General features: G+C 45.1%; 1 protein-coding gene across 1 annotated transcript in view; it reads right to left on the reverse strand.

Annotated features, from left to right (window-relative positions):
- Positions 1-7,619: 7,619 nt before the first annotated feature.
- Positions 7,620-22,265, reverse strand: part of mctp1a (multiple C2 domains, transmembrane 1a) — a gene marked incomplete at both ends in the record, with an annotated part of 244,232 nt that continues 229,586 nt past the window's right edge. Inside the window, 4 exons of the mRNA XM_084176157.1 lie at positions 7,620-7,691; positions 16,934-17,031; positions 17,646-17,755; positions 19,937-20,046. Coding sequence (XP_084032283.1) covers positions 7,620-7,691; positions 16,934-17,031; positions 17,646-17,755; positions 19,937-20,046 — 390 coding nt within the window. The remainder of the gene's footprint in view (positions 7,692-16,933; positions 17,032-17,645; positions 17,756-19,936; positions 20,047-22,265) is intronic.

Genomic DNA, 22,265 nt, shown 5'->3' on the forward strand with positions numbered 1-22,265 from the left:
ACATGGTAACTCGCTGTATACTGGCTGAGATAGAAGCTAATCAACATGGTAACTCACTGTATACTGGCTGAGATAGAAGCTAATCAACATGGTAACTCACTGTATACTGGCTGAGATAGAAGCTAATCAACATGGTAACTCGCTGTATACTGGCTGAGATAGAAGCTAATCAACATGGTAACTCACTGTATACTGGCTGAGATAGAAGCTAATCAACGTGGTAACTCGCTGTATACTGGCTGAGATAGAAGCTAATCAACATGGTAACTCGCTGTATACTGGCTGAGATAGAAGCTTGGAGCAGAAAGACACACACACACACGCTTGTGTCTTTCACAGGTGTCATGCCCATAGGGGGCACAGGTTTGTCCTGTTAAATGTTTTAAATAAAAATAGTAAAACAAATGTTGTTGTTTCTCTGTAATACTACTAGCCAACTAGCAATTTTATGAAGTTGGCTTTAGCTAGCCTAGATAGGTTCTCCTAACTTCATAACTAGCTACCAAGAACCCATTTTAGGCTATCAATCAGGTTAGAGTAGCTAGCTTGTCTAACTATCTTAGCTGGCATGCCTGCTGGCAAGGTTGGTAGACTTTTAAAAAAGCAAGCAATTGTTAAAATAAGACTCACATTCCTTTCAATCACTCAGGAGGATAAAGCCACCACTCAGGAGGATAGAGGTACCACTCAGGAGGATATAGGCACCACTCAGGAGGATAGAGACACCACTCAGGAGGATAGAGGCACCACTCAGGAGGATCGAGGCACCACTCAGGAGGATAGAGACACCACTCAGGAGGATAGAGAAACCACTCAGGAGGATAGAGACACTACTCAGGAGGATAGAGGCACCCCTCAGGAGGATAGAGACACCACTTGGGAGGATAGAGGCACCCCTCAGGAGGATAGAGACACCACTCAGGAGGATAGAGACACCACTCAGGAGGATAGAGGCACCCCTCAGGAGGATAGAGACACCACTTGGGAGGATAGAGGCACCCCTCAGGAGGATAGAGGCACCCCTCAGGAGGATAGAGACACCACTCAGGAATAGAGACACCCCTCAGGAGGATAGAGGCACCCCTCAGGAGGATAGAGACACCACTCCGGAGGATGCAGACACCACTCTGGAGGATGCAGACAGCTCAAGAGGTATGCTTAGATATGCAGAAAATAAAACATATATATGTTTTTACATATAATTAAGAATAATGATTATGGCTCTAGATTACAGGTGTTTTCAAAATTCAAAATTCTCCAATTTACGGATGGTGGACCTAGCCTTTCTCCCTTCCTCCCGACCACACCCCAACCCTCCTCACGTACTTTGTGCCCCATTAGATTTTTGGGGTGTATGATGCCCCTGCTGGTTTTGAAATGTGTGAACTGTATTCACATATCCATTCTACCTGGTAAATAGTAGTGATGGTGGAAAAAAATCGATATTTTTTTTGACGATATATCATATGCAATATTATTTTTGACGATATACAGTTGAAGTCCGAAGTTTACATACATTTAGGTTGGAGTAATTAAAACTTGTTTTTCAACCACACAAATTTCTTGTTATGGGCGGCAGGTGGCTTAGTGGTTAAGAGCGTTGTGCCAGTAACCGAAAGGTCGTTGGTTCTAACCCCCGAGCCGACTGGGTGAAAAATCTGTCGATGTGCCCTTGAGCAAGGCACTTAACCCTAATTGCTCCTGTAAGTCGCTCTGGATAAGAGCGTCTGCTAAATGACCAATTAAATTTTTATTTTATTCAACAAACTATCGTTTTGGCAAGTCGGTTAGGACATCTACTTTGTGCATGACACAAGTAATGTTTCCAACAATTATTTACAGACAGATTATTTCACTTATAATTCACTGTATCACAATTCCAGTGGGTCAGAAGTTTACATACACTAAGTTCACTGTGACTTTAAACAGCATGGTAAATTCCAGAAAATGATGTCATGGCTTTAGAAGCTTCTGATAGGCTAATTGACATAATTTGAGTCAATTGGAGGTGTACCTGTGGATGTATTTCAAGGCCTACTTTCAAAGTCAGTGCCTCTTTCCTTGACATCATTGGAAAATCGAAATAAATAAGCCAAGAAAAAAAATTGTAGACTTCCACAAGTCAATTTCCAAACGCCTGAAGGTACCACGTTCATCTGTACAAACAATAGTACGCAAGTATAAACACCATGGGACCACGCAGCCATCATACCGCTCAGGAAGGAGACGCGTTCTTTCTCCTAGAGATGAACGTACTTTGGTGCGAAAAGTGCAAATCAATCTCAAAACAACAGCAAAGGACCTTGTGAAGATACTGGAGGAAACAGGTACAAAAGTATCTATATCCACAGTAAAATGAGTCCTAAATCGACATAACCTGAAAGGCCGCTCAGCAAGGAAGAAGCCACTGCTCCAAAACCGTCATAAAAAAGCCAGACTACGGCTTGCACTGCACATGGGGACAAAGATCGTACTTTTTGGAGAAATGTCCTCTGGTCTGATGAAACAAAAATAGAACTGTTTGGCCATAATGACCATCATTATGTTTGGAGGAAAGCCAAAAAACACCATCCCAACCGTGAAGCACGGGGGTGGCCTCATCATGCTGTGGGGGTGCTTTGCTGCAGGAGGGACTGGTGCACTTCACAAAATAGATGGCATCATGAGGAAGGAAAATGATGTGGATATATTGAAGCAACATCTCAAGACATCCGTCAGGAAGATAAAGCTTGGTCGCAAATGGGTCTTCCAAATGGACAATGACCCCAAGCATACTTCCAAAGTTGTGGCAAAATGGCTTAAGGACAACAAAGTCAAGGTATTGGAGTGGCCATCACAAAGCCCTGACCTCAATCCTATAGAAAATGTGTGGGCAGAACTGAAAAAGCGTGTGCGAGCAAGGAGGCCTACAAACCTGACTCAGTTACACCAGCCCTGTCAGGAGGAATGGGCCAAAATTCACCCTTATTGTGGGAAGCTTGTGGAAGGCTACCCGAAACGTTTGACCCTAGTTAAACAATTTAAAGGCAATGCTACCAAATACTAATTGAGTGTATGTAAACTTCTGATCCACTGGGAATGTGATGAAAGAAAGAAAAGCTGAAATAAATCATTCTCTCTACTATTATTCTGACATTTCACTTTCTTAAAATAAAGTGGTGATCCTAACTGACCTAAGACAAGGAATTTTTACTAGGATTAAATGTCGGGAATTGTGAAAAACTGAGTTTAAATGTATTTGGCTAAGGTGTATGTAAGCTTCTGACTTCAACCTTATCGTATAGTTTTGACAATATTGCAATATCATTTTTGCACTAGTTAGCTTTACCTGCACAAAAACTCCAGTATTTTTCCTTCATAGCTGTTCTCCATTTTCTTTTTAAATATGAAGCCAATTTCTTTTGATCACTTTTATTTCCATGACTGATCAAAACTCGTTTTCTCATGGCTCTCTCTTGTCCTTCTGCAGCAGACATAGGGTGAGCAATATGGTTGGAACATCGAGTCGCAATAACATCACAGTATCGAATCGCAATACATATAAAATCGTGAGAATCACAATACATATCGTTTCGACACATACAGTGCCTTCAGTAAGTATTTACACCCCTTGACTATATTCACATTTTGTTGGGTTACAAAGTGGATTAAATGGATTTAATTGTAGTTTTTCGTCATCGATCTAAACAAAATACTCTGTCAAAGTGGAAGAAAATGTTGAACATTTATTAAAGATTAATGAAAAATAAACTGATATATCTTGATTAGATAAGTATTCAACCCCCTGAGTCAATACATGTTAGACACACTGATTAAAGCTGTCAGTCTTTCTGGGTAAGTCTCTAAGAGCTTTGTATATCTGGATTGTATATATTGTATATATTGTAATATCTTTAAATATTGGCTCATTATTATTTATTTATTTTATTCTTCAAGCGCTGTGAAGTTGGTTGTTGATCATTGCTAGACAGGCATTTTCAAGTCTTGCCATAGATTTTTTAAGCCAATATAAGTCAAAACTGTAACTAGGCCACTCAGGAACATTCAATGTCTTGGTTAGCAAATCCTAGGTTAATTAATCTCCCAGTGTCTGCTGGAAAGCAGAATGAGCCAGGTCTTCCTATAGGATTTTGCCTGTGCTTAGCTGTATTCCATTTCTTTTTATCCTAAAAAACTCCATAGTCCTTGCCGATGACAAGCATACCCATAACATGATGCAGCCACCACCATACTTTAAAATATTGTACTCAGTGATGTGTTGGATTTGCCCCAAACATATCGCTTTGCATTCAGGACATAAAGTTAATTTCTTTGCCACATGTTTTGCATATTTACTTTGTAAACAGGATGCATGTTTTGGAATATTTGTATTCTGTACAGTCTTCCTTCTTTTCACTCTGTCATTTAGGTTAGTATTGTGGAGTAACTACAATGTTGTTGATCCATCCTCAGTTTTCTCATATCACAACCATTAAACTCTGTAACTGTTTTAAAATCACCATTGGCCTCATGGTGAAATCCTTGAGCGGTTTCCTTCCTCTCCGGCAACTGATTTAGGAAGGACTCCTGTATCTGTGTAGTGACTGGGTGTATTGATCCACCATCCAAAGCCTAATTAATAACTTCACTATGCTCAAAGGGATATTCAATGTCTGCTTTTTATTTATTTTTACCCATCTACCATTCGGTGCCCTTCTTTGCATGGCATTGGAAAACCTCCCTGGTCTTTGTGGTTGAATCTGTGATTGAAAGTCATTACTCGATTGAGGGACCTTACAGCAGTGGTGGAAAAAGCACTCAATTGTCATCCTGACAAGTAAAAGTGGAAGTCACCCAGTAATATACTACTTGAGTAAAAGTCTAAAAGTATTTGGTTTTTAAATATACTTAAGTATCAAAAGTAGATGCAATTGTTAAAAATATACTTAAGTATCAAAAGTAAAAGTAAAAGTATAAATAATTTCAAATTCCTTATATTAAGCAAACCAGATGGCACAATTTTGTAACAACTACTTTTGGGTGTCAGGGAAAATGTATGGAGTAAAAAGTACATTATTTTCTTCAGGAATGTAGTGAAGTAAAAGTAAAAGTTGTCAACAATATAAATTGTTAAGTAAAGTACAGATACCCCACAAAACGACTTAAGTAGTACTTTCAAGGATTTTTACTTCAGTACTTTACACCACTGCCTTACAGATAATTGCGTGGGGTAGAGAGATGGGGTAGTCATTAAAAAATAATGTTAATTACTATTTTTGAACATAGAATTAGTCCATGCAACTTATTATGTGATTTGTTAAGCACATTTTTACTCCTGAACTTATTTAGGCTCGCCATCACAAAGGGCTTGAATACTTACTTATTGACTCAAGACATTTCAGCTTTTCATTTTTTATGAATTTGTAAAATAATTCTAAAAACAAAATTCCACTTTGACATTATTTATGGGGTATTGTGTGTAGATCAGTGACACAAAATCTCAATTTACAGTGGGGGAAAAAAGTATTTAGTTAGCCACCAATTGTGCAAGTTCTCCCACTTAAAAAGATGAGAGAGGCCTGTAATTTTCATCATAGGTACACGTCAACTATGACAGACAAAATGAGAAAAAGAAATCCAGAAAATTACATTCTAGGTTTTTTAATGAATTTATTTGCAAATTATGGTGGAAAATAAGTATTTGGTCAATAACAAAAGTTTCTCAATACTCTGTTATATACCCTTTGTTGGCAATGACACAGGTCAAACATTTTCTGTAAGGTTTTCACACGCTGTTGCTGGTATTTTGGCCCATTCCTCCATGCATATCTCCTCTAGAGCAGTGATGTTTTGGGGCTGTCGCTGGGCAACACAGACTTTCAACTCCCTCCAAAGATTTTCTATGGGGTTGAGATCTGGAGACTGGCTAGGCCACTCCAGGACCTTGAAATGCTTCTTACGAAGCCACTCCTTCGTTGCCCGGGCGGTGTGTTTGGGATCATTGTCATGCTGAAAGACCCAGCCACGTTTCATCTTCAATGCCCTTGCTGATGGAAGGAGGTTTTCACTCAAAATCTCACGATACATGACCCCATTCATTCTTTCCTTTACACGGATCAGTCGTCCTGGTCCCTTTGCAGAAAAACAGCCCCAAAGCATGATGTTTCCACCCCCATGCTTCACAGTAGGTATGGTGTTCATTGGAGGCAACTCAGCATTCTTTGTCCTCCAAACACGACGAGTTGAGTTTTTACCAAAAAGTTATATTTTGGTTTCATCTGACCATATGACATTCTCCCAATCCTCTTCTGGATCATCCAAATGCACTCTAGCAAACTTCAGACGGGCCTGGACATGTACTGGCTTAAGCAGGGGGACACGTCTGGCACTGCAGGATTTGAGTCCCTGGCGGCGTAGTGTGTTACTGATGGTAGGCTTTGTTACATTGGTCCCAGCTCTCTGCAGGTCATTCACTAGGTCCCCCCGTGTGGTTCTGGGATTTTTGCTCACCGTTCTTGTGATCATTTTGACCCCACGGGGTAAGATCTTGCGTGGAGCCCCAGATCGAGGGAGATTATCAGTGGTCTTGTATGTCTTCCATTTCCTAATAATTGCTCCCACAGTTGATTTCTTCAAACCAAGCTGCTTACCTATTGCAGATTCAGTCTTCCCAGCCTGGTGCAGGTCTACAATTTTGTTTCTGGTGTCCTTTGACAGCTCATTGGTCTTGGCCATAGTGGAGTTTGGAGTGTGACTGTTTGAGGTTGTGGACAGGTGTCTTTTATACTGATAACAAGTTCAAACAGGTGCCATTAATACAGGTAACGAGTGGAGGACAGAGGAGCCTCTTAAAGAAGAAGTTACAGGTCTGTGAGAGCCAGAAATCTTGCTTGTTTGTAGGTGACCAAATACTTATTTTCCACCATAATTTGCAAATAAATTCATTAAAAATCCTACAATGTGATTTTCTGGAATTTTTTCTCTCAATTTGTCTGTCATAGTTTACGTGTACCTATGATGAAAATTACAGGCCTCTCTCATCTTTTTAAGTAGGAGAACTTGCACAATTGGTGGCTGACTAAATACTTTTTCCCCCCACTGTAATCCATTTTAAATTCAGGTTGTAACACAACAAAATGTGGAAAAAGTAAAGGGGTGTGAATACTTTCTGAACACACTAAGCATCGTGATAATATTGTATCGTGAGGTCCCTGGTAATTGCCAGCCCTAGTAAGTAGCTTTGGGATGGTTAAATTATATGTTCCTACTGGGGCTATTATGGAGAAATGTCTGAAGCCTTAATTGAATGAACTCATAACTGTGACACTCATAGTTGAACATTACGAGGACAGCATGACTTGGACATCTGTCAGACTGGTTCAGTAAACACCTGGGTCTGAAATAGTCCACTATTTCATCCACACTCATCTCTAAATTCATAATAATTTAAGATTGTTCTCGTTGTCTCTTTGTACTATGATAATTACACTTCGGGAGCCTGTACATGTATATTCAAAGTCAGTAGAAGAGAGAGAAAGAGAGATAGAGAGAGAGAGTTCAGCTGGTTCAGACCAGTGTTTCTCTGCTCCTTGGCGTCGGGCGGGTGAGGGAGGGTAGATTCAGTGGGCGGGCAAAGCCAGTTACCCCGGGTTGTTTTTCTTTCTTTTATTTGGACTATGACTGGGATCCAGTTTCAGCTCTCGGTACTGCACCTGTTAAAACACACATACACACACACAGAGAGAGGGAGAGAGAGAGAGAGAGAGAGTGGGCGGTCAGATGGGGAAAGCGAAGGATGCTGGGGTGGATAGAGTCAGTGAGACCCCTGGGAAGACTCAGTGTGTCCGTCCATCCGTCCAGCTGTGTGGAACAGTGGCCTGGGGGAAGGAAGCACACAAACAAACAGAGCAAGGCAAGGGTTCATGGGAAAGCTTGGAGAACGTACAGAGCCATGGAGGCTATACAGGAAACACAGGTTAACCCTTAACAAGCCGCGGCTAGGGCTCCAGCTGCATTGTAGCAGTGTGTTGTGTTGCTCCGTCTATGAAACACTGTGATACGCAATGCAAACTGTATTACCATGCCTAGGCTTGAAATCCACAGTACGTTTAGTACTGTACAAGTCTGTTGAAGAACACAGTCAGATTGAGGCCAACACAACCTCCATTACAATAAACACAATTAATTATTTTCTCCTTATGCAGAGTTCTCTAACAGAACAAGGGATCAGACAGTCGTAACACACCGATCTCTGAACCACACTAAATAAACCAGACCTTTGTGTGTCACAGCCAGGGGAGAACGATTTCAAGTTGAAGGCCGACCACGGTACTGCAGGCATTGTTTCCAGAAAACAGGATCCCCAATTATAGTGAAATGGCGATCTTCGTGGTCAATATTCTTGGATATATAAAAAAACATCAAACACTAACATGGTACCAATAATTGATTCTATTACACCAGATGTATATCCTGGAATCACGTTAAAATCACACACAGACAAAGTTAAAATGATATTTTAGTTGCTAATGGCAGCATGCAGTACCTTGGTTGGCATTCAATCAGTGGGGGCAGCACCGAGCTAGCATGCCATGTCACTTCCTAGAGTAGCTCAAACTGCGCATGCGATGTTTCCAAAAACTCTTCCATTTAGCAAGATGGTGACACACTGAAATGACACTTTCTGATCTTCAAATGCGCCACTAAGCATTCTCATATGAAACAATGGGGTGACATCATTGATGGCTTGGTCCATATTTTTTACAGTCTATGGTCACGGTGTGTCCAAAAATACCTGTAGTCAGAAAGGCCATGTTGGAGATTTTCTCCCATGTTTATATTCTCCATCCATGATGAAGACTTCATGTTAATCCGCTTTCCCTTTCTCTCTCTCAACACCCCCCATCTCTCTCTCTTCCCCACTCTCTCTCTCTCTCTCGCTCTCCCTCACTCTCAGAGTTGGCTGCAGCGCGCTGGCTGAAAGCGGTCCTTTAATCCAGGCATTGTGTAACCTTCTCTCTCAAATCCACCATAATTAACGGACACCGGAAAGATGGGTGACTTCAAGATCCACCAAGAGAGAGGATCTGTCACTCATGGATCACCAAACCGAATCCGGTCTGAACCAGCCTGAATGTTCTGAGGGCTCCAGAGATGACTTAACCTGGTAGAAGACAGAGTGGAGGAAGGGAGATGGGGCAGGAGAGGGAGAAGGAGAGGATAGAGGGAGAGGGGGAGGAGAGGAGGGAAGGAGAGGGGGAAGGAGAGGAGGGAGGGAGAGGAGAGAGGGAGAGGGGGAAGGAGATGAGGCAGGGAGAGGGGGAAGGAGAGGAGACAGGGAGAAGGGGAGGGCTGGGGACCAGGGATAAAGGTTTGTTGACCCGGCTGAGGCTTTTATCTAGGGGTAACCTAACCAATACATATCTACAACACACAGAGAGAAAGAGAGAGAGAGATATAGGGGGGTCATTTATTTTTTATTCATTCCCATGTTTTATTGCAACTCAATATTAGGAAGGTGTTCTTAATGTTTGGTATATTCAGTGTATTGCGAGGAGGACAGGGAGCCAGTGGGGGATCTGCAGCAGAGAAAGGATAATGTACTGGTTAATGGGTGTTCATGCATCACATCATAGTAGCTTAGCCTCAAAAACCAAAGGCTGTCACTCTATTAGCCCCTCACTCACAGAGACACAGTCCCGCAAGACACTGAGAGACACACACACTCCCCCGGGATCCCTGAAAGCCTGAAGTACATTACACTCCACACTGACTGACACCCTGTAAGATTTGCCAGACAAGTGACTGACGTCCTCTAAGCATTCCCCTTCTCCAGTGTGGTCGCTCTGTTCGCTGCGGCCGGAACACAAGAATCTCTCATCATGGCTGTCTGAGAGCTAGCTAGCTGCTTTCCCATTCGTCTCCTGCTGCTTAACAGTGCCAATTCACCAGGCAGTGCCTAACCCTTAATCTGTCACACAAAACATCTCAGACACATCAGCCTGTCATTGCATTAACCCCCCCTAGTCAACCACACACTGTCTGTACGCTATTTCAACTCCCATTCACAGCAGTCACCACCAATGTCCCATAAAGGGATCGGTGACTGGAGACGTTCCTCCTCTTCGCATCACTAGCAGCACCAGGTGGGGATGATTCAGAGCTACACTGTCCATGACCTACAAGCAAAACATCTTACAAAACATAGGATCAATTTACAGCTGAACAAGTACGGTTCAGTCAATGGACAGGGTGAGAGAGTGGAGGAGGTGCAGAGTGGAAGAACTAGAGGAGTGGTTCTGTACATCTGTACTGGTCCTGGTGATGAGCACAGACCCAGGGGGAGAGACGGGGGAAGAGAAGGAGTCCGGCCCCAAAACAGTGGGATGATGACAGATACTGTTCTCATGTGGGTTGGGATCCTTTTCTAGTCTGGCCAACTAAAGCAGCCACTGGAGCAGGAGCCCAGGGGACCCAGGTTTTTATACAGGTCCGTCCCATCTGTGCTGCTGCTGTTGCTGCTGGGATGAACGGCTGCACTGTGTCAGTCAGGGTTTCATTATGGGAGCTTAGGGGGCTGGCGGGATGCCACTGTCCGTCGAGTAAGGCTGAGATCATGCCATGTCCATGAGTGATGGAGTGAATGGGTTCATGAATGATTGAGAGAGTGAGTGAGTGAATGCACATCTGGGGGTGGGACAGGTTCCCTTTAAATAGGTGCTTTGCCAGGAGACTTTCTGGAGCACAGAGACAATCCTGATCTGAGTTTTGTTGTTTATATACTGTAGGCCATCAATCCATTGTCATACAACATTGGACATATTTTCGAAGACAAAGGGAAAAGCCTACAACACATCCCAAACAGGACTTGTAATATCACTGCCTGTTAAAATCAAATCAAATCAAAATGTATTTGTCACATGCTTCATAAACAACAGGTGTAGACTAACAGTGAAATGCTTAATTAGAGGTATTTTTCAGTATTTTTCAGAGTTAAAGATCAAGATAAAAAATATAAAATAAAAATATAAATACTTACACGAGGAAAAAATACACTGAGAATAACGAATAACTAAACAGAGTAAAAAATAACATGGTTATATACAGGGAGTACCAGTACCGAGTCGATGTGCAGGTGTACGAGGTAATTGAGATAGCTATGTACATATAGGTAGGGGTAAAGAGGGAGAACACTTCTCTGTAACTTCCATCACGTGATCCGACACTGATACGTACTGCTTGACATCAAGGAACTAGCAGAGGAAACTGAGCAAGGAAACACAGGGAAGTGAGGGCATAAATACACAGGTGAATCAGATAGCCACAGGTGACACCAATAGGCAGAAAATTAGTCCCGACTGTGAGTGAGGAGGTGCCTATGGTTGTCGGAGGATGACACCTAGTGGGTCGCTCCGGAACTGCGACCCACTCCTGTAACACTGACGTCACACACACACATTCACACTCACACTCACCACATACGCTGCTGCTACTGTCTATTATCTATCCTGTTGCCTAGTCACTTCACCTGTGTCATTGTGTTTTTCCAGCCAGAGTTATTATTTCGTATTGTTTGTTGTCAGCCTGTTTTTTGGAGACCTATGTGCTTTTCATGTATAGTCCGTTGTTTTGTATCCTGGCTTTTGGACCACTAGTAAAGATCCTTGTCTCACCATCCTTGCCTACTGCCTGCTGTCTATCCTGCACCGCACCTGGGTCACACCTCACACCAACCCTTACACGTCAGTATGCATGTGTGCGCGTGATATGTGGGTCTGGGCATATGTAGTGTGAGCGTATATGTGTGTGTTGGGATGTCAGAGTGTGTGCAGAGTCAGCGCAAGAGACTTAGTGCAAAAAAGGGTCAATGCAGGTAGTCTGGATAGGCATTTATTTAGTTATTTAGCAGTCTTGTTTTGTAGTCATGGCTTGGGGGTAGAAGCTGTTCAGGATCCTATTGGTTCCAGACTTGGTGCATTGGTACCACTTGCTGTGTGGTAGCAGAGAGAACAGTCTATGACTTGGGTGGCTGGAGTATTTAACAATTTGTTGGGCCTTCCTCTGACACCGCCTGGTGTAAAGGTCTTGGATTGCAGGGAACTCGGCCCCAGTGATGTACTGGGCCGTGCTCACCACCCTCTGAGGATCTGAGGATCTGAGGCCCCATGACAAATCTTTTCAGCCTCCTGAGTGAGAAGAGGTGATTTCGTGCCCTCTTCACAACTGTGTGGGTGTGTGTGGACCATGTTAATTCCTTAGTGATGTGGACACTGAGGAACTTGAAGCTCTCAACCCGCTCCACTACAGCCCCATCGATGTGGATGGGGGCGTGCACGTCCCTCCGTTTCCTGTAGTCCACGATCAGCTCCTTTGTCTTGTTGACGTTGAGAGAGAGGTTGTTGTCCTGGCACCACAATGCCAGGTCTCTGACCTCCTCCCTATAGGCTGCCTCATCGTCGTCGGTGATCAGTCCTACCACCATCGTGGTGTTGGAGTCATATGCTGCCTCGCAGTCATGGGTGAACAGGGAGTGCAGGAGGAGACTAAGCCGACACCCCTGAGGGGCCCCCGTGTTGAGGGTAGGCATGGCGGATGTGTTGTTGCCTACCCTCACCACCTGGGGGTGGCCCGTCAGGAAGTCCAGGATCCAGTTGCAGAGGGAGGTGTTCAGTCCCAGGGTCCTGAGCTTGGTGTTGAGCTTAGAGGGGACTATGGTGTTGAATGCTGAGCTGTAGTCAATGAACAGCATTCTTACATAGGTATTCCTTTTGTCCAGGTAGGAGAGGGCAGTGTGGAGTGCAATAGAGATTGTGTCATCTGTGGCTCTGTTGGGGTGGTATGCAAATTGCAGTGGGTCTGGGATGATGGTGTTGATGTGAGCCATGACCAGCCTTTCAAAGCATTTCATGGCTACAAAGTCAAACACCTACAATTCCCGATTTTTTTTAAGCAATTTGCTAGTCTGTTGCTATTCAAATCAAAATCCTTCTGGGGAACTAAACAAACAAAAGTTTGCAAGTCAGGAGTTTTCATAACGAAAGGAGGGAACCAGATAGAACAAAAGAAAGAGAAAAGAAAGAGAGAGAAACAATAATAGCTAGATCAAGAGAGAGCTCTCTCAGAAGAGCTGCCAGAGAGAGACACGTCACCCGTTCCATTCCACCTTCCAGGTGACAGCCCCGCCGTGCAGCACTCGCGGCTCCGCTCGCTCGTGATCATGCTCACCCTTCCTAATAAAGCTACGCCGCCCCGCACATGAAAACATGGCGAGCTAGTTAAATTCAAAACAGAGGAGAGGGAGAGGAGCAAGGAATACAAACTAAGGAGTAAAGAGAGAGACGGAGAGAGGAGAGAGAAGGGTAACAATTTGGTTTGAAAGAATTGTAGAGCACAAAGCTAACATCTATGGGAGACAGTGGGTAAAAGACCTGGCACTGCTCCACCCTCGCTCCTCTTCTCTCCTCGCCACCTTCCCTCCTCTCCACCATGTTGACAGTCGAACTACAAAACAACCTCTGAAGTGTGCACTGCGGAGGGGGCGCCGCGTATTCCAGAGAGTGTTTCGTTTAGCAGTGTCAGGTGGCGGCGTCCCGGGATCCGGTGTTCCGCACGGATCGCTCTCTTTCTCACTGTCGCCCTGCCGTTAAGTGAGAGGATTCCGGTTTGAAGGTGCCTGGGCGGGCAGGTAGCGGAGCAGGAAAAGGCAAATATAAACAAGTCAATGAGAGGAGACAGAGAGACAGCGTTTTAATGATACTACACTATGATGTTTCTACAGGGGTAGAAAAGTAGCTGCAGGCTTCATCTTTTGTGATGCCTATAACCTAGCATTATGGGTATTAAACGGTGCCAAAAAACAACAGCTAGCGCACCGGCACCCACAGACAGGGGATTCAGCAGCACTCAGGTATACTTTTCACAGAGAAGAAGCATGTCAAGGTGAAAGCAAGGCAAACAGACAAAAAAACACACAGAGGAAAGTTTTCCCAGCAAGTTTGTAGGCTGCTGAGTGGAGACTAATTGCTTGCTCAAAGTGAAAAGTTTAAATGTGTCCCAGAGATGACGAGGGAGGGGCAGAGCAGAGTGGAAGATGTGATGGATGGTGTCTGGCACCTAGTCTCAGCCCTTTAGCCCTGTTCAGCCCTCTACGCCCTGCCTTTGACCTCCTGACCTCTGAAGTCCTCAACCTGCAGCCAATCAGAGCCATAATCCTCAACATCAAGGGTGTCTAAAAAAAAACAAGTTCCCAGTGTGCATTTGGAGTTCATTGACGAGTCGTGTCTATTTCTGTGGAGGGGTTTAAACCTGCTACTTTACGCCGGCTATAAAGGAGCACTTGCTATGCTAATTGCTATCGTCCTACTTATGCAGTCCACAGCTCACATGGCTAATGGTGTCATAAAGCATGTTGGTACACGGAGCTGTCCCAGACACCAGGTTGGGAATACTTAGGTTGATTATGGCTGTTGGCCTCGTTTAGGGCACATGAAGGATTCCCCTAGACCGTAAAGGTAGCTTACTCTGCCGTAAAATTACAACCAGCCATCCAGAGGGGAAAGTATACAAGGCAGCCATTAAGGTTACAGCCTATGAAGAACATCAAGGAAAACGGAGCAGCTGTAAACGTGAACTGGGTAGTAAGTAAAGGTTTTACACCAAGGTTTATCTGTGGGTTTCAACCAATTCACTCCCTTTGTGCTAGTCTTTAAAGAGGGTTGCCAGTGCTGTTAGAGGCACAGTGTCTGTGAGCTAAAGAGCACATTTTATTAAGCCCATGTAGCTTTAGTGAAAGTGCACTGTTAAGTGTTCACTAGGGCTGAGGGAGTGGCAGCCATCCGGCCACAGTCACCCACTCCCCAGCACTTCAGGTGGCCACCATGATGATTGATCCACTGTTCTCAAAATACACACAAAATCTTTGTCTCTGTAAATATACAAATACCAGGAAACCAATGTCACGATCGTTGAGAGACGGGTCAGACCAAGGTGCAGCGTGGTATGCGAACATGTTTGACTCAATAAACATACAACAAAACAAACAACGTAACGTGAAGTCCTCCGGCTATACGCCAACACGGAACAAGATCCCACAAACATAGTAGGCAACTGGGCTACCAAAGTATGATCCCCAATCAGAGACAACGAGCGACAGCTGCATCTGATTGGGAACCATACCTGGCCAAGCATAGAAATATAAATCCTAGATCGTAAACATAGAAATAATAACATAGAACTTCCACACCCTGACTCAACTAACAAGAGTTCTATACGTCAGGGCGTGACAACCAAATAAATGTTAGAAGCTATACAACAATAAACCCATATACATCTTGGTGTACTTTAACTACTTGCACATTGTTACAACACTGTATATATACATAATATGACATTTATTCTTTTGAAACTTCTGAGTGTAATGTTTACTGTTAATATTTATTGTTTATTTCACTTTTGTTTACTATCTACTTCACTTGCTTTGGCAATGAATTGAAAGAAAGAGAGAGAGAGAGAGAGAGAGAGAGAGAGAGAGAGAGAGAGAGAGAGAGAGAGAGAGAGAGAGAGAGAGAGAGAGAGAGAGAGAGAGAGAGAGAGAGAACAAAAGTTATTCCACAGAATAGACACAGAACAGCCCTGTGCATGCTGGCCTGTGGGCTAGCCTGTCTGCCCTTCGTATATAAAGTCATTAGAAAGCCATCAGTCCTGGCTGCTCCAAAGTACCTCCAAACGATGTGGAGCGCTGAGCTGGGCCTGGCCCGGCCTCAGAGAGGGCCACCAGAGGGACAGCGCGGGAGGTGTGGAGGGCCACACTGGGGCCACACTGAAATAGCACTTCATTTTTCATCCGCAAAGCTGGCCGGCTGGACACAGGCCGGGGAGGGAACGCTCCATTTAGGCCTGGTTGGCCCTGAAGCCTCCCCAGACCTGGCCCCTGCTGCCCCCTTTGACCCAGAAACACAAGCAATGAGGTGAACCAACCACCGGATGCAGCGCAGGGGAGAGAGCAGAGCGACGGAGCTCTCAGCGTTCCACCTCTGGAGCAAAGCAGTAACAAGAGCTCCAGGGTCTGTGGGCTGGGGAATGTGTGTGTGTGTGTGCGCGCATCCGTGGGCTGTCCCGACCAGCCGCCCCTCATTAAGGTGCTCGTAAAGCCCTCCTACCTGCCGACCCCTCCGACTCCAGGTGTGCAAGGTGGCTGGACCTCAGCAGAGGTCCACCTTGGCCTCATTTGGGTCGGGGCTACCTGCTGCTACAACGGCCATGGAAGACTGTAAAACCTCACGGGGGCGGGCTGGGGACCGAGGATTACGACCCTGTAAAGATCAAAGGGGTGGCGGCCAACAGGCGATCAAAGGGGAGTGTGTTGGCGCTAATGTGGCAGGGGATTGGCTCAAGTGTGTGTCTGTGCTGCTCTGCTTCCAGCAGCACAGCCTGAGCACTTTCACAAGCTGCCGTTTAATTGCAGTTAAACAGCAGCAGCACCTTGGCTGGGCGCGTTAGAGCGTTTGAGCTAAGAGTTTATCAAACCCCACCATCCAACTCAGCGGCCGCAGCGTTAATCTGATCTCACGGTTAATGTAGAACTAAAGCGCGTGAGGGTGGTTAACTGTTGGTTTAACTCTATAATGACTCAGTCACAACAGCATCTCTACTGGATGGATTCAATCAGCCAGCCCATAAAGGCCTTCACTCACGATCCTTATTCATTCTGTGGATTCAGGAAGTATTGAGCAGGAAAACACTTCATAATGGTTGGAATATGGTCATATATGGTTTGCTAATATGTATTAGGAATAAGGCTGTCGATATTAATCACTGTGAAAATCACCAATAGAAAGCGAAATCAGTGAATGCATAGGTATGGAGAGAGGAGAAAGTGTGAGAGAGAGAGGGGGAGAGAAGGGGAGAGAGGGAGGGAGGGAGGGAGGGAGGGAGAGAGGGATGAAATCACACCTACCACTTGTACATCTGAGGGGACTCTGGACAGGAAGTCCAAGAGCTCGTTGTTGTCAATGGTGTACGGGTCACGGAGCTTCTTGGTGAATTTATTCACCCCTGCAGGGAGCGGGGGAAAGAGGGAGGAGAGCTGTTCAGCGCATGGGTCACAAGAGCTCACCTTCTCTCTCTCTCTCTCTCTCTCTCTCTCTCTCTCTCTCTCTCTCTCTCTCTATCTCTCTCTCTCTCTCTCTCTCTCTCTCTCTCTCTCTCTCTCTCTCTCTCTCTCTCTCTCTCTCTCTCTCTCTCTCTCTCTCTCTCTCTCTCTCTCTCTCTCTCTCTCTCTCTCCCTCTCTCTCTCTTTTTCTCTCTCTGTATCATCACAGCCCTCTTTCAGCCCTTCATGGTAACTTAATGTGTTTCAAAGCAGAGTGCAGACACCATTAGAGACCAGAGCTCCCCTCTCCACCCCTCAAGAGATCCTTCCGCTCAGCTCTGTCTGAAATACACTTGTCTGAAATACAACTGAGTTGGGTCCCTGAGCAACTGTGGCATGGAAGTAGACACCAAACCACATGAAAGGGTTAGTATACTGCAGAAAGGGAGATATAATGATGATCTATCCCCAATCTAGCCCATCATAATGGATACATTACATAAAAGGTACTACACCGCTCTATTGTTGTCTCATAAACGCAGTAGTCATTAGTGTGGAGCTTCTTTTAGGCACTCACCCCAGGCAAGGACGATGTAGCGTAGGGGGATATAGTAGATGAGAACAGTGGCCACACATAGTGCCACGATGGCCAGCCAGCTTAGGAAAGGCACTGTCCAGTTAAAGGTGCTGTACAGAGAGTAGGGGAGATCTGTATTAGAACATTATAACACCTTGATACACCTATGCGTAGGCAGCATGCATCCTTTAGTTCTCCAACTTGACCCTCCAAGTGAAACTGACTAGGGAGTTTCACTAACTTTACTGCCTGTTCTTGGCCCTGTGTGTGCATTTAAAAGCATAAAAAGCAACAACATTTTAGTCATTTAGCAGACACTCTTATCCAGAGCGACTTACAGTTATTGCATACATCTTAAGATAGCAAGGTGAGACAACCACATATACTCAGTCATAGTAAGTATAGGATTACCCAATAAAGTAGCTATCAACAAAGTCAGTACTAGTAGGAAAAGTCCAGTGCAAGTCTTAGTTCAAGAAAGGCAAGGGTGTTAGTTTAATTAATGTAGCAGAAGCTAAAGTGTGTGTTTTTGTGTATGTACAGTGAGGGAAAAAAGTATTTGATCGCCTGCTGATTTTGTACGTTTCCCCTCTGACAAAGAAATTATCAGTCTATAATTTTAATGGTAGGTTTATTTGAACAGTGAGAGACAGAATAACAACAAAAAAATCCAGAAAAACACATGTCAAAAATGTTATAAATGTATTTGCATTTTAATGAGGGAAAAAAGTATTTGACCCCTTCTCAATCAGAAAGATTTCTGGCTCCCAGGTGTCTTTTATACAGGTAACGAGCTGAGATTAGGAGCACACTCTTAAAGGGAGTGCTCCTAATCTCAGCTTGTTACCTGTATAAATGACACCTGTCCACAGAAGCAATCAATCAATCAGATTCCAAACTCTCCACCATGGCCAAGACCAAAGAGCTCTCCAAGCATGTCAGGGACAAGATTGTAGACCTACACAAGGCTGGAATGGGCTACAAGACCATCGCCAAGCAGCTTGGTGAGAAGGTGACAACAGTTGGTGCGATTATTCGCAAATGGAAGAAACACAAAATAACTGTCAATCTCCCTCGGCCTGGGGCTCCATGTACGATCTCACCTTGTGGAGTTGCAATGATCATGAGAACGGTGAGGAATCAGCCCAGAACTACACGGGAGGATCTTGTCAATGATATCAAGGCAGCTGGGACCATAGTCACCAAGAAAACAATTGGTAACACACTATGCCGTGAAGGACTGAAATCCTGCAGCACCCGCAAGTTCCCCCTGCTCAAGAAAGCACATATACAGGCCCGTCTGAAGTTTGCCAATGAACATCTAAATGATTCAGAGGAGAACTGGGTGAAAGTGTTGTGGTCAGATGAAACCAAAATCGAGTTCTTTGGCATCAACTCAACTCGCCATGTTTGGAGGAGGAGGAATGCTGCCTATGACCACAAGAACACCATCCCCACCGTCAAACATGGAGGTGGAAACATTATGCTTTGGGGGTGTTTTTATGCTAAGGGGACAGGACAACTTCACCGCATCAAAGGGACGATGGACGGGGCCATGTACCGTCAAATCTTGGGTGAGAACCTCCTTCCCTCAGCCAGGGCATTGAAAATTGGTCGTGGATGGGTATTCCAGCATGACAATGACCCAAAACACACTGCCAAGGCAACAAAGGAGTGGCACAAGAAGAAGCACATTAAGGTCCTGGAGTGGCCTAGCCAGTCTCCAGACCTTAATCCCATAGAAAATCTGTGGAGGGAGCTGAAGGTTCGAGTTGCCAAACGTCAGCCTCGAAACCTTAATGACTTGGAGAAGATCTGCAAAGAGGAGTGGAACAAAATCCCTGGTCAAACCTGGTGGCCAACTACAAGAAACGACTGACCTCTGTGATTGCCAACAAGGGTTTTGCCACCAAGTACTAAGTCATGTTTTGCAGAGGGGTCAAATACTTATTTCCCTCATTAAAATGCTAATCAATTCATAACATTTCTGACATGCGTTTTTCTGGATTTTTTTGTTGTTATTCTGTCTCACTGTTCAAATAAACCTACCATTAAAATGATAGACTGATCCTTTCTTTGTCAGTGGGCAAACGTACAAAATCAGCAGGGGATCAAAAACTTTTTTCCCTCACTGTATGTATGTGTGTGCGTGGTGTGTGAGTGTGTTTTCCAGCCAGCTCGACGGGGTTGAACAAGATGTGACAGGGACAGGCGGGCAGGTGGTGAGGGCGCTGGCACCGGGAAGCATTGGAGTGGCGGGCCAGGCGCCGAGGAGGAAGCTTACGACTCACTTCTTTATCCTCTCGCCATAGGAGGCCACTTCATCCAGCGCATTTTGCACACTGATGCACACGTCTTGGATGGCATACAGCTTGTTGATGAAGCTCTTTCTCTCTGGGTCCTGGAGGACAGTTAGATAGAGAAGGAGAGAGAGAGCGAGAGAGGGGGAGAAAGAGAGAGAGGAGAAAGAGAGAGCGAGAGAGAGAGAGAGGAGAGAGAGAGCGAGAGATGAGAAAGAGAGAGGGGAGAAAGATAGAGAGAGAGAGGGGGGAGAAAGAGAGAGGAGGGAGAGAGAGAGAGAGGGAGAGAGAGAGAGAGAGAGAGAGAGAGAGAGAGAGAGAGAGAGAGAGAGAGAGAGAGAGAGAGAGAGAGAGAGAGAGAGAGAGAGAGAGAGAGACATGGGCTGGGCACATGCATCTTTCAACAAAGAAAACATTTAAAGAGCGTCAAAGACTTGAAAAGGGGAGCCAAATTACGAGATATCCTCCTTCAGTTGACTGACTACTCTCCAAGCTTTAATAGAGATTTGAAAGTCAGCAGAACAAATCGTAATATTTGCCCTCTTACAGCGAGCACACGGTGACATGGCAATATGTGATTAGGGTGAATTTAGCTGAATGCCAAATGGATCCTTCAATCTTTCTACTGCCAAGACAGGCACGCTTTGTTGTTGGCAGCACACTATGATGTCACCAGAAGTGACATCATTTTCATCGTCAGCACCATGACGAGCTCCTCCTTTTCAACTTTTGATGGTTGAGAACATCAGGAGGACATAAGACCAGAGAGTGACACGGCGGGCCAATCTAAAAGCCTCTACTATTAGACACAAAGTACAAAAGAGGAAGTCATGCAACAGTCAATGAGCTGCTGTGGGACAGGATGTGGTGACTGACTGACTGACAGAACGGAGTGGGACAGGATGTGGTGACTGACTGACTGACAGAATGGAGTGGGACAGGGTGTGATGAGTGACTGACTGATAGAACGGAGTGGTACAGGATGTGGTAACTGACTGACTGACTGACTGACTGACTGAGAGTGGGTGAGTTAGGACAGAGACAGACATTTGTGGTGGTGGTGGTGTGGACATGATTGGAGGAGACGGGTCGCAGACAAGGGCTCTCTGTCTCGGTCTCTACTACAGACAAAGATAGGAAAAGAGCATAGCACTGATCAAGCATTACACCACTACAGTAACCTGTGACCTGTCATGGAGTCCACCTGTAGTTTGTAAGGACTGTCATCTACGGTCAGGAAAGACCAGATTCCCCAAACCGTGCAATAGCTGAGGGAGCTGAGAGAAGAAGCAAGGGAAAGGTCTTAGAAAAGCAGGGACGCACTTTTACGGTGAAAATGAACCGAATATTTATATAGTATTATAGTATGTAATTCAATGCTGATTGTCAACCAGGTTTACCCAAAAACTACTTCTCTTCAAAATCACTTTCCACTTCATGGCAGATTTGACTGTTATGGATGCCCACCTGTGTGTGAGAATTCTACAGGTACATGCTGTACACATGGCGTTCAATATCGAAAGAGAACAGTCACATCATAGAAACAACAAGGGGCTAATTCATCATTGACGAGAATGTGGACCAGGAAAAGACACTAAACTGTTTATAACCTCCAGGCCCCTAACCCTCCCCAGAGACCCCCATCGCACCCTCTGTACTCCTCTTCCTGCCCTTCCTGCAGGATCAGGTACTTGATAAATGAACCCCGATGCAGCCAGGGAAACTACAAGGCCTCACTGAAAAACCACACAAGACACGTAGATATAATTAGACTGGGTTATTTTTTTTAAACAAATATTTTACAAGCCTCCTTTCTTCCCAATCTGTTTTGTATTACTGGTTCCAACAAAGCCCGATGTCCAGGGTTCACTGTGTTGGGTTGGGTTGTGTTGTGTTGGGTTGGGCTTAGTGTTCTGGGCCTGAGGAGTGTTCTCGGAGCTCCGGGGAGAGTGTTTGAGGGACAGGGGAGCGGTGTGAGAGAGCGAGTGGTGGCGGAGAGGAAGGGATAGAGGTCATCAGAGTATAAACCATTGCCACATGCCCCTCGAACCATGGGCTGACTCCAATTTCCTGCCTTCAAACGTAGGGCTGAGAGGAAAAACAAAAACCCGGAGCCAGGGAGAGGCTTGTTTCCTGCTCACCAGCACTCCCCAGCACTCCCCAGCACTACCTAGCACTACCTAGCACTCCCCAGCACTCCCCAGCACTACCTAGCACTACCTAGCACTCCCCAGCACTCCCCAGCACTCCCCAGCACTCCCCAGCACTCCCCAGCACTACCTAGCACTCCCCAGCACTCCCCAGCACTCCCCAGCACTCC

Source organism: Coregonus lavaretus (genome assembly GCF_964263955.1).
Source record: "Coregonus lavaretus genome assembly, chromosome: 14".
NCBI classification, from domain to species: Eukaryota; Metazoa; Chordata; class Actinopteri; order Salmoniformes; family Salmonidae; genus Coregonus; species Coregonus lavaretus.